General features: G+C 41.2%; 2 protein-coding genes across 2 annotated transcripts in view; one reads left to right on the top strand and one right to left on the bottom strand.

Annotated features, from left to right (window-relative positions):
- The window catches only part of ST8SIA6 (ST8 alpha-N-acetyl-neuraminide alpha-2,8-sialyltransferase 6), a 473,234-nt gene that overhangs the window by 305,626 nt on the left and 153,980 nt on the right, over positions 1-13,628 (bottom strand). The window lies entirely within an intron of this gene.
- The window catches only part of LOC307199719 (macrophage mannose receptor 1-like), a 60,450-nt gene that overhangs the window by 44,290 nt on the left and 2,532 nt on the right, over positions 1-13,628 (top strand). The window contains exons 24-28 of the mRNA XM_079947697.1: positions 618-850; positions 2,134-2,299; positions 3,569-3,724; positions 6,145-6,255; positions 12,750-12,929. Of these exons, the coding sequence (XP_079803823.1) occupies positions 618-850; positions 2,134-2,299; positions 3,569-3,724; positions 6,145-6,255; positions 12,750-12,929 (846 nt within the window). The remainder of the gene's footprint in view (positions 1-617; positions 851-2,133; positions 2,300-3,568; positions 3,725-6,144; positions 6,256-12,749; positions 12,930-13,628) is intronic.

Here is a 13,628-nt window from a genome sequence, read left to right as displayed (position 1 = left end):
TTTGCTTGTTATGTTTCCTTGGTAGTGAGAGAGGTTAGGGTGGCCTAGGGTGTGGCTGGTTGTCTTTGGTTGGCTGCAGTGGGATTTGTGTGTGAGAGAGAGATGTGTTGTTGAGTTAAGTTAGCCATATTGATTCTTTTAGTTCTTTTTTTAGTGTCATAATATCTAGCCATGTTGCAAGTGACAGCCTGCCCCCTGATCAATGCACTTTCATTTTAATAAGAAGAATAGACCCCCACAAGTACAGCCACCCTCCGAGGTCTGTTTTTGGACAGAAATTACCAGAATAGAAACAGAAATTTTTATCATCTACGAATGATGGTGGCTAGGAAACTAATTGAAGAATAGTCACTTGACTTCTATGAAAAGAAATGAATGTGTTTCAAGTAGGTCTGCTGGCTGCTTCTTAGGAATTTGATATGCTTCTTTTGTGGCTGTAAAGAATAGAGTTTGACTATCATGTTGGTTTTAATGTTTCTCTGCAAATTCTTAGTACTTTCAGATGTTAAATCTTGGGAGATAATAATGTTCAGATATTTCAGTATGAAATGAAATCAAATTTTAGGAATATATGCAGTCTAAAACAATTTCTGGCTTTTTGTTTGTTTTTGCCATAGATCCTGCATTACCATACTTTGAAACAACAATTCCAGTCTCAGGCTATTTCAATTTTGGGAATAGCAGTTACTTTTTCATTGGCACCAAAATGACATGGGAAGAGGCCAGGAAAAAATGCAATTCTGAACAGTCAGAGCTTGCCAGCATTTGGAATCCCTACATTCAGTCATTCCTATGGCTAAAGGTGTTGAAATATGAGGAGCCTGTGTGGATTGGTCTAACTAGCAACACGGTAAGAACATGCAATGTACGTTAACATAATACTACTTTTCCACTCCAAGGGTTTGTATTCAGAAGGACATAGTTAGAAAGCGCAGGGCTTTCATTAGCTGACTTTATTCAAAACTAGGGACTGCCCCTGCTTACTACACTTGCCAACCCCACCTACCCTTTTGGCAACCACTCTCTCCCCACATCCCACCAACCACCCTCCCTTTATCCACCCACCCCTTAATCCTCCCTGCACATCCTCCCTGCATCATTAATCATCATTATTATCATCGGCATAAATTTAAATCTAGTTCTTCTTTCCAAAGGAGCCCAGGGTTGCAAGCCATGTAGGGCTTTGTGTGCTAGTACTAAGACCTGGAGGTATATGGCGGTGTACAATTTTTTAATAATAATAGGGCCTGGTAGGTCACTAGCAACCAATGCAGTATTTTCTGAATTATATTATTATTATTATTATTATTATTATTATTATTATTATTATTATATCCTACCCTTTTCCCTGATAGGGACTCAAGGCACCTCACAGCTAGATATAGTACAACTAATCAATGCAAGGTATCAGATAACAAGAATTGATCAGTTGCCAGCAGTCTAAACACAGTGATTAGGGAGCAATATATGTAACACAATGCCCAGTTGGGACAGAACAGGAATACTTGCCATTTCTCAGTCAATTATATATACCTCCACTAACCCAAAGAGACCTCATTCTATCAAGAAGAGTCAGAGCATGAGCTAGTCTAAGCAATTTCTCAATAATTGGTGACACAGGGTCACATTGGGCTGTCCCACTTACCAATCCAGCAGCTGTATTCTGCAGTAGTTGTAGCCTCTGGGTCATCCTCAAGGCAAGACCCACATAAAGCACTTCGGAGTAGCTCAGGTGAGAGGCACCAGAGCATGGACAACTAAGGCCCAACTATCTTGGTTCAGGAAAAGATATAACTGGATGACTAGTACCCATCTAGCCTTTGATTGCTTCCAGACCCCTGTCCAAAACCTTCCTGGCTTCTCCAGATTCAGATGGAGTGGATAGAGTTATGTGTCATCAGCATACCAATGACACCATGCTTCAGATCTCCAGATGACATCTCCCAAGGGTTTTTTCAATAGATATTAAACAGCACAGGGATGCCTTCAGTTGTCATAGCTATAGCATTACCCAGAATTCATCACCTGATTGTGTTTCTGTAAATAAAATGAAAGGGGTTTGTGGAGATGATGTGGAGCTCATGTTATGGGAAATAAACTACAACCAGCATGTGTTGTTCCAATGTGCATTAGAATGGTGAGCACTACACATGGATAAACAACCGAAGACTGATGTATACTAACTGGGCACCTGAAGAGCCAAAGCACAAAATAGCCTGTGTCTTCATGGACCTTGAGGGTCATTGGAAAACAGGAACTTGCAATGAAACATACTTATTTATCTGTGAGCAGCATCATGGTAAGCAAATAAATATCTCTCTTTTAATGTGGGGCATAGCACTCTAATTCCAATACGGTCTCCATTTCAGAACAGAGCTGAGAACTGTAGACACTGATCTGATGGCATCTTGATAAAACAGTTTATTCTGATTTTGGAGTATACAATTCTGAACACAGAAATCACTTTCGCCCAGTGTGTTGCTATCTATATAGATATTGTTCAGTTCCTTTTATAGGAACACCACCTACCACTCCCACCATAGGTGGAAATATGTGCCTTTATGTTGCTGTTTTTGCAGCTCCAGCACTTTGGGAAGAGATTGGGAGTTTATATGTGATAAGATCACTGGTGGTGTAATGACACCTCAAAATTATTTTAAGAAAGGATTCTTCCACCCTTGCTGAAATTGTTTTCACAGGCAGCTTGCTCCATATTCTTTCATAGTGCAAGACAAACTGGGGGGAAAGATTAATTTACATATATATATATATATAAATTTATAAAATATATAATAAATTTATAAATATAATAAATTTATAATATAATATAATATAATATAATATAATATAATATAATATAATATAATATATAATAAATTTATAAATAAATTTATAATATATATAATATATATAATATATAAATTTATATATATAAATATATATATAAATATATATATATTTGATGACTTATTGTTGAAATGCCTCCAGTGAAATACATCAGAACTTGGAATTCTTAGGAATCGTTCAGCTTCAAGTGAGAATAGCATAAAACACTCAAGGACAGCATCCTGATACTTACAAACAAAAACAACACGTTATTTTCTTCTTTGTTTCTTTAGTTCCTATATGTTATGGAATCATACGTTTTTGATTAAAGAAATAAAAATAAGTATTTAGATTTTGGGGTTGGCTTTCTATGTAAAATCATTCCCTCTGATTAAAAGCTTGACCTGTCAATCACAGCAGAGCTCCCTCTCCTTGTCTCCACATCTCTCTGGTGTTTGCTCTCCCTTCTCCCATCATCTGGTATGTTAAAGGTAATTTTGCTTTCAACAGGCACCTGTCTACAGCAGTTTCTTTAAATGTTTGGCTTGCCGTAGCACAGTGGGGTCCACCGTGGCACAGTGTGCGAACTTGTACAGATCCCATATCCCCTTTTATAAGCCAAAGGGATATCATGCTTTGCCTCATGACTCAGGACCTGTCTAAACCTTAAGCACTCCCCTTGTATTTCTAGGTTTCTAAGATGCCTTTATTTTAAAAAATAAAACTACTTGCTTTATAACAGGTGCATTCCCAACGGAGGCACCACAGCTGCCAGGAAAATGCCCTCCTCCACAAAAAAACGACGGGAGAGCTTGGGTTCCTTTTCGGGCTCATTGCTATAAATTCTACCCTGCTTGGGAAACTTGGTGGCAAGCGGCCTTCAGATGTTCTTATTTTGGTGAGTGTCATTTTGAAAAAGGAATTGTTTTACAAATGAGAATGGTAGGAAGAAAAATGGTACAGCCCATGGCATGCAGGAAATTCTTTCTTTCTGGCACAATCCAATAATAAAAAGTTTTATTATCAAAATAATACTGAGAATAATGTGTTACAGATCTGGTATCAGGGATCAGCACCAACAACCATTTGCTGATGGCCTGCGTTCCCTGAACACCAGTCAGTCTTCCTCTCCTTGCCCAATCCCAAAGCATTGTTGGTGCAGCCAAAAACCCCTGTTGCCATGGCTCACCTTTTGATTCCTCCATAATGCCTCTGGGCCCAGATAGAATGTTCCTTCCCTGGGGCCACAGAATCCCCATGGGAGAATTTAAATAGTCCTTTCCTGCTACACTGGCTTTTTGCCACTGGCGGCACACAATGAAAGAAAGATGGGCCAGGGGCAAAAGAAAAGCAGAGGAGAGCTCAAGCCAGCAGACTTGGCCCTACCTGGGAAGGAGTCTTCAACATCTGTGCCTTCACTGCCCTGGACAGGGCCTTTGCCATTTCACCATGCCTGCCAGGGGACATCACTGTTGCCAAGAAAAGACCAGCAAGAGCTGCAGAGGGTCCTGTCAAACCTGGCATTGTTCTGCCAGTGTGGCACCATTCAATTCTTCTCATATGTTGGAGGTCTTACCTGTCCTTCAGCATAAGTTCCCAGGTCAGGTTACAACAATACAAAGTTAAAACCAGCCCTGAGATTTGTGGGATGTAAAACACATAGCTGTCAAGTACAACATTCCTAGAGTGGGCATACAAGGGGACAAACTTCCTCTGCATGTGACTAGAGGTGGGCGTTGCCTTACCTGCCCATGTAACAAAAAGGGCAAGGCAGGGAGCACACTTCCTCCTTGGCTTTTCTCTCTCTGACTCCATTCATCGAAGAAGCAACATCTCTTCAGCTAGAGATGCCCTGTTGGCTTTCAGCCAAAAAGGGACAAAGGAACTCTCTCCCTATGGGATAGATTCCATGTGTACATATTTTGTAACCTAAGTCTGCCTTCAGGGATCCAATTGTGAACTGAATGATACTGTGAGTAAACTTCTTTTTACTGACTTTAAATAAGATTGTCATGTCTATTCTTTTTAAGAGGGACAAAAGGAGATTACCAGGAATCTATATTAATAAGCTTAAACAAGCTTGCAACAAAGCTAACTGCTGTGTGTTTAAAAAGAGGAATGCACTCTGCTAAGTAAAGGGACTTACTAACGCAAGTTATATGAAGAATACTATTTAACAGTATATCCTCTCCTGCCTCCCTGAACGTTCCCACAAGATTTACATACATCAGGTGTGAAAAGCCAGGGGAAAGAGAGGCACCATCATATGGCAGAAGTGATAAAATGAAGGTGCAAGAGGACATATCTCTGTGGAAAGAGAATTCCACAACTTAGGGCCATAGGCCTGTTCTCTGTTGGGCTGCCATTCCTTGCACTTCCAAGGTCAGTGGAATTAGCAAAATGGCAATCTGAGAGTATTTATACTGAAGAGATCAGTTTCCGATACTTGAGGCCTGCACTATTTAGGGTTTTTAACACAAATGGGATCACCTTGAAATGCGTCTAGAAATGAAAGCGCTACCTAGACAGATGTTTTAAATTAGGCTGTGTCAGTTCTAAATGGAACCTCAGCCAATCATCTGCCAGTTCCATCCATCCATCCATCCATCCATCTCCACCAGTTCATATTGCTGAATATACTACTATTTCTGCTGCTGCTGCAATATTTCTCTGAAGAAAACTTGTATCCTGTTTCAAACTGATTGACCAATAAATTCTATTTGATATAAGAATGGGTTAATCCGAGTTCATAGAATCATAGAATCATAGAGTTGGAAGAGACCACAAGGGCCATCGAGTCCAACCCCCTGCCAAGCAGTAAACATGACATTCCTCCTACTCAGTAAACATGACATCAAAGTCACACAGGCACCCCATTAATATAAATACTTTGAAAGGGTATCATCTTTCTCTCCAGAGAACTGAGGTGATTTTTTCCCCTTTTATGTGTAATTAGAAATACAGAGTGAAAAACGTTTTCAGTACTGGAGCTCAGGATTTTTGTGAACCATCTGATTTGTAAAAATGACATTTCTATTGAATGTTTGATTAAGTGATTTTCTTTAACTGTTAATTATTATTTTCTACAAATGGGTAGGTTACAATGATCCTTCTCCAATAGAAATTATGCAATAGAATAGCAGTCACAAGCATTTGAAAGAAAGATATACCAGTATATATTTTCTCTAAATATTCAGAACTTCATATTGCTGCCAGGGCTGGATAGTAATTCATTGGTCTTATCTTGTTAGGGAGTCTTTTTCAAGGAGAAGATAACTTTTTAATGAGTTTACTTTATTGCTGTGGTATATTTCCTAGGTGGCACCTTGGCTTCAATAGAAGATTTAGCTGAACTGGATTTTTTGTTGGAGTACACTGAGCAATTCAGCAAGGAAGAATTTTGGATTGGATTGTTCAAAAATATAGATGGTAATTGTTTAACACTCAATATTTATATACATAATAAATGTATTATCTGTATTTATGCAAAAGTGTCCTCAAATATGACACACATTTCCTTTGGAGGGGGGAGTTTGGACGTAAAAGAGCTCAGCAGCAAAAGCCATCGGTTGTAAGCGAATGATGCTTGCATCTTCTTGGCAAGCATTCAGGAAAAAGGAAAAAGCTCACCCATTATCTGAGAATTCATCAACTAGATGGTAAACAGTAGTATAGGAAACATCTATGCCATGGGTCGGCAAACTAAGGCCCAGGGGCTGGGGCTAGCCCAATTGCCTTCTGGATCCGGCCCACAGACAGTCCAGGAATTGCCACGTGAATCGGCATGGGGATTCTGATTGTTCGGGCTGCTCCATTCCCCACCCCCCTCACACATACCGTGGCGGCGCCTCCTCCCTCCCTCCTCCTGGCTTCTCCCTGCCCTGCCTAGAGGAGGAAGGGGGCTGGGCTGAGCCAGCTGAGCGCCATTTTAAGCAGCCCCTCTCTGGAGCCAGCCCTTTCATGCCGCTCATCACCCTGCCGCCACCACCAGCAGCAGCCCCTGCCGCTCGCAAGGCACAGGTAAGCAACCACTGGGGCTCATCCGGTGCTGTGAAGAAGGGAGGGGAGAGTTGTGGGAGGGGGTTGGTTTTTTTCAAAACATAGTCCGACCCCCCACAAGGTCTGAGGGACAGTGGACGGGGGCCTTGCAGAAAAAGTTTGCTGACCCCTGACTATGCTTTCAAATAATCAAGCCCTGCCCCTAACCACATCTCCTTCAACTTGACTTATGCCATTACTTGAAGTTTCATCCCAGATGTCCCACTAGGCATATTGGGAAAATAAAATTTATAATTACTACATATTTTGGGAAGTGGCTTGTTCTTTTGTCCTCTGTAGGTTCAGGCATCTCTCAAGATATCATGGCCAAACTTGGCATGAGGATTCCTGAAGTTCGGGGTGACAGTTTTCATTGATGTTGGAATGCCAGACACTATTTTGAATCAAAATGGTGGTCCGAAATGTCACTATCTCCATGGGGCTAAAAAGCACTCGCTAAGCATCACCCTCTGGGAGTGGCCATCCAAGTAGAACCAGTACCACCTCAACACAGTGCCATCCACCCCTAATTTGTACAGCCACTCCAGAAGGATAGAATGGCCATGATATCGAAAGCTGCTGAGAGGCCAAGGAGAATTAACAAGGGAGTGTTTCCCCCCTATCTCTCTTGACAAAGTCATCATACAGGGAGACCAAAGCAGTTTCTGTGCCAAAACCAGACCTAAACGCTGATTGAAATGGATTTGAGCCTAAAAATCATAGCTCCCTTTTTCATCCCCATTTCACATTGGTTCAGCAGTTGAGAACAAAGGACTATGTGGTGTTAAAATGGAGGGTGCTACTCAATTAACATATGCAAACTTCCTGTAACCCCATCCCAGTCTCATGACTGCATGTGATAAACTGTAAAGAATTAGATCACCACACCGTTGCAGTGGAAATTTACAGCTAACCTCCATCTCAAGCCCTATGGAAAAACACTGGCATTCCCTTCCCTGCTGTCTTCAATACTCACATTTTTTCCAACTTTTTAATGTAACATGAAATAACTGGGAGGAGGAAATGTGATGTAGCACCTCTTTCCCCTGCCCAACTCCTGACCATAAAGGTTTTCAAAAACCAGCAGCGCAATGAAAGGGAAGCGCTGCCACGGCCGCATTTGAACAGCTAAACCCCGTCCCCAAGCCTCCGCCTGATTGGCTGGCTCCCTGGGGGCGCGGCGCAGCAGCCGGGACAACTGGGCAGGGGCCGGAACGTCCCCTGCCAACACGGGAAACAGCTCCCGCTCACAACTCCTCCTCTCTGTAAGGAGGAGAGGCTTTTCAAAAACCCTAATTTAAAAGGCGAAAGATTTATACGATCTGAACGATACGATTTTTTTTTTTGTCTATGTTTTCTTTTTCTTTTGTAATGTTTGTGAAAATTTTTCTTTTTGTAATGTTTGTGAAAATTCGCTTTTTTGTTCCTTTTTGTGAAAAATGCAATAAAAATTATTTTAAAAAAAAACAAAAACAAAAACAAAAACCCTAATTTAACATTAGCCCAATCCCCAAATTTATCCAGGCCGTGAAATCATCCAGGTCAGGTGGGAACGTTGGATCACTGTCTGTGTGTACATTTGCACTGCCCTAATAACAAGACAAATTGCCCTGTCTATTTAAAAACCATGATTTATAGGTTTCTTTGAATTGCTTGGCAGCACTGGTCACGTTCTACTAGTAAGCAATAATTCAAAAAATGGCTTTGATCTGGAGCAGTGTCAATGTTCCCACTTACCATGGCACCTCTATGTTGTCTGCACATGTGAGCCAGACAACCAGTACTTTCTTGTGATGATCCTGACGGTATGGAGTGCTGTCACTTATTTCATTTTTTTGCTATCATTGGCAGACATTTTCTGCTGGCACCTATGCACCAGACCCTCCTTTTTTTAAACCGAAAAGAACACTGCAGAGAACCATCCAAAATAGTACTAAATATGGGGGGGGGAGTGTTGTCAGAAATCAGAGGCACTCTCCCCTTATTGTTAGTCTGTTCAGTGTTCTGATACGATAATGGCAGTAGCTTGCATATTCCCAAACTGAAAAAGGTGAAGAGGAAAAAGGATCGCTGTAATTATATATATATAAAATATTTATTAGAGTTTTAAAGGTTTTAAAAGTTACAGAAAGAAAAAATAAAAATACCACATTAAGCAAAAATAAAACAACACATCACCATATGAAAAAACAGAGAAATAAAATCCATTAAACAAAGACGAAAAAATAAAGACAAAAAACAAAGAAAAATACAGCAAATTTTCTCATTACATGTCTTTCATTAGCTTATTTCCTTGACCTCCTCACACCTCCCTTTTTTGTATTCTAGGTCAATTATCCATTTCAGCAAATCCTTTCCCTCTTTTAAAATTTTTGTCCTGTAAATTGTCTTAATATAATGTAACTTTACTTTTCTTCCTTTCACCAATTAACAGTCAGTTATTCCCAAATCCTTTATATCATTCCTGCTAAAATCATATAATATCATTCCAACATCCTTCTAACAGTTATTAATTTTACAATGTTTCTGTAAATAGTCTTTAAATTTCTTCCAATCTTCCTCCACCGACTCTTCTCCCTGGTCTCGGATTCTGCCAGTCATTTCCGCCAGTTGCATGTAGTCCATCACCTTCATCTGCCATTCTTCCCGGGTGGGTAAATCTTGTGTCTTCCAGTACTTTGCAATAAGTATTCTTGCTGCTGTTGTGGCATACATAAAGAAAGTTCTATCCTTCTTTAGCACCAATTGGCCATCCATGCCCAGGAGAAAGACCTCTGGTTTCTTCAGAAAGGTATATTTAAATACCTTTTTCATTTCATTATAGATCATCTCCCAGAAAGTCTTAATCCTTGGGCACGTCCACCAGAGGTGAAAGAATGTACCTTCGGTCTCTTTACATTTCCAACATTTATTATCGGGCAAATGATAGATTTTTGCAAGCTTGACTGGTGTCATGTACCACCTGTATATCATTTTCATTATATTCTCTCTTAAGACATTACATGCCGTGAACTTCATACCTGTGGTCCATAACTGTTCCCAGTTAGCCATCATAATATTATGTCCAACGTCTTGTGCCCATTTAATCATAACAGATTTCACCGTTTCATCCTGAGTTTTCCATTTCAACAGCAAGTTATACATTCTTGACAAATTTTTAATTTTAGGATCTAACAGTTCTGTTTCCAATTTTGATTTTTCCACCTGGAAGCCAATTTTTTTATCCAAATTATAAGCCTCCATTATCTGATAATAATGAAGCCAATCTCGCACTCTATTTTTTAATTTTTCAAAACTTTGCAATTTTAATCTGTCTCCCTCTTGTTCCAAAATTTCCCAATATTTCGGCCATTTGGCCTCCATATTGAGCTTTTTCTGAGCCTTTGCTTCCATTGATGACAACCACCTTGGGGTTTTATTTTCAAGCAGGTCCTTATATCTTGTCCAAACATTAAACAGTGCTTTCCTGACAATATGGTTTTTGAACGCTTTATGTGCTTTAACCTTGTCATACCACAAATATGCATGCCACCCAAAAACATTGTTAAAACCTTCTAAATCCAACACATCAGTGTTCTCAAGAAGCATCCATTCTCTCAGCCAGCAAAAAGCAGCTGATTTATAGTAAAGTTTTAAGTCTGGCAGGGCAAATCCACCTCTTTCTTTAGCATCAGTTAATATCTTGAACTTTATTTGAGGCTTCTTGCCCTGCCAGACAAATCTAGAGATATTTCTCTGCCACTTCTTGAAACACTCCATTTTATCCAAAATTTGCAATGTTTGAAATAAAAACAACATCCTTGGCAATACATTCATCTTTATCACAGCAATTCAGCCTAGCAATGATAACTTCAGATTTTACCATATTTCTAGATCCTTTTTCACTTCTGTAATGGTTGTAAGGGGTTACTTGTGCGTAAGTTGCCTTCAGTTTTGGTTAGATTGCCTGGCCAACCATGCTTTGGCTGACAGCTCACACTCTGTGGCTGGTCAGTCACTTGCAGAATCCATCAGTGGGCATTTCTTGAACCTCTTCCAGCATAAGAGCTGTTTGACGCCAAGTCTCCTCCTACTCTCCCTGCGCGGAACTCGTCTGCGCAAGTAAGGGGAAGGCAGAGGCGTGTCCACGCTCTCCCCACTAGTCTCGGGTGAAGGGTCTTGGAGACCTCTCTCCGAATCCTCCGTTTCCCTCCCTTCCCTACCTGGGACCTTCAAGATGTTTTTATTTGAAGACCGTAAGTTCCTCTGTGGGGCATACCAGGAGAGGCGGTCCCGTAGGTACGAGGGTCCTAGGCCGTATAGGGCTTTGAAGGTTAAAACTAGCACCTTAAACCTGATCCTGTATTCCACCGGGAGCCAGTGCAGCTGGTATAGCACCGGATGAATGTGATCTCGCAGCGAAGACCCCGTAAGGAGTCTCGCTGCGGCATTCTGCACCCGCTGGAGTTTCTGGGTCAGTCTCAAGGGCAGCCCCACATAGAGTGAGTTACAATAATCCAGTCTGGAGGTGACCGTCGCGTGAATCACAGTGGCTAGGTCAGGGCGAGAGAGGTAAGGAGCCAACTGCTTAGCTTGGCGGAGATGAAAAAATGCCGCCTTTGTTATAGCTGCAATCTGCGCCTCCATGGAGAGGGAGGTATCGAAGATTACACCCAAACTCTTAACGGACGGTGCTGGCACTAATTGCACCCCCGCAAGAGATGGGAGTTGCCCCCTCAATCCCATATCGTCCCGTCCCAGCCAGAGGACCTCTGTCTTCGAAGGATTTAACTTCAACCGGCTCCCACGTAACCATCCAGCCACAGCTTCCAAGCATCTGATCAGTGTGTCTGGGGCCGAGTCAGGATGGCCATCCATCTACAGATAGAGTTGGGTGTCATCAGCATACTGATGGCAGCCCAGCCCAAAACTCCGGACAAGCTGGGCGAGGGGGCGCATAAAGATGTTAAAAAGCATTGGGTAGAGTATCACACCCTGGGGCACTCCACACACCAAGTAGTGGCGGGATGACAATTCCCCCCCAAGCACCACCCTCTGTCCCCGACCAAAGAGAAACGAGCGCAGCCATTGACTGTGCCCTGGATCCCCACATCAGCAAAGCGGTGGTCCAGGAGTTCGTGATCGACCATGTCGAAGGCTGCTGACAGGTCTAGAAGAATCAGCGGCCCCGACCCGCCTCGATCCAGCTGCCTGCGGAGATCATCTGTTAGGGCGACCAGAGCCGTCTCGGTCCCGTGACCAGCGCGGAAGCCGGACTGAATGGATCCAGAGCCAATGTTTCATCCAGAAACCTACTAAGCTGTTCAGCAACCGCTGAACCTTTCTGAAAAGGTTCAGTCTCCTTCTGAAACCTTTCTCTCTCCATCACTGTTAAATTTTTCTCTAAGACTTTAGTTTTCATCTTATTCAACTTAAAGCCCGCCACCTGTCCAAATTCTTGGATCAGTTCCAGTACTCTTTTAGTACTAGATTCTGGCTCCTGTAATGTCAATACCAAATCATCAGCAAATGCTTTCAGTTTGTACTGTTTAGCTCCAACTTGTATACCTTTAACTGTTTGGTCCCTTCTAATCATATTTAAAAGAACCTCCAGGACTGATATAAATAGCAATGGAGAGATTGGGCAACCTTGTCGTGTTCCTTTCTCTATCTTAAATTCTTCCGTCACTACATTGTTCACAATTAATTTAGCCTTTTGTTCTGAATAAATTGCACCTATACCGTTTTCAAAACCTTGACCAACCCCCACCCCCTGTAAATTTTTCTTCATAAAACTCCAAGGATCGCTGTAATTTTAAAACACGTTTCCATATAGTATGTTTTACAGTCATGGTGCTACTCTTCTCCTTTCCGTCATAATGCTATTTATATATTTTTATAATTAGGAGAATGGATGTGGAAGGATAAAACTCAAGTGGGTTTTGTCAATTGGAGAGGCGAAGAGCCTGCATTCAATCCTCAAGCTTTTCGGGATCATAAATGCATTGCCATGAACAGCAATGATGGGAAATGGTTGGTTACGGACTGCCACAATCGTATGTCATTTATATGTAAAACGCCCAAAAGTAAGTCATAAATTATTATTAAACTAAATTTTAGCCATAATTCTGATATAATACAATAGGGGAATATTGAGTTATATAGAACTGCAGTTAGTCTTAAGGCGATCTTGTCCAACTGCTCTCTTGCTTGATTCATTGTACAGTACTAAAAGTTTATCCTTATCTCTTTATCTGCTTCCTTCTTCACAAAGCTCTCAAAGGAAGGTGTTTCTGTGATTCTACAAATCAGACTTTTCCTTACCTCAGCAGTTTGACAACCTTCCGCCCCCTGCTATGCTTACTAGCAAGTTCTTAGCATGCTTTCCAAACTGTCAGTCATTCCTTTTCTAGCACAAACTGTTGGTATTTTGTATTTTGGTTAAAGGAAAAAACACTAGGTATAAGAGAAAGAGAGTTTCCTGGATGCTTAAGATCCAGGTTTGAGGTAAGTGGGCTTTGGTCTCTCTCACCAAAGCAGAGATTTAAAATCACAAAATATGCAGCAAAGTAAAGCATTGAAATTTAGGTTGTTAGACCTTTAAAATATCCTCTTTTAGGTTGCTCCAAAGTTCCCCACTTCCCTTAGCATAGAAAGAAACCACACATTTGGCTGGTTAAAAATGGTTTACTAACAAACACTTCAAAGGCCAGATTCATGTGCTTTTCCATACAGCAGTAAGAAAAGACAGGCAGTAAGACTTAGGTTCCAAAGTGATGAGAGTT

Source organism: Podarcis cretensis (genome assembly GCF_951804945.1).
Source record: "Podarcis cretensis genome assembly, chromosome: 12".
Taxonomy (NCBI): Eukaryota; Metazoa; Chordata; class Lepidosauria; order Squamata; family Lacertidae; genus Podarcis; species Podarcis cretensis.
The sequence above is the reverse complement of the archived record's forward strand: the minus strand, read 5'-3'. Positions and strand labels throughout refer to the sequence as shown.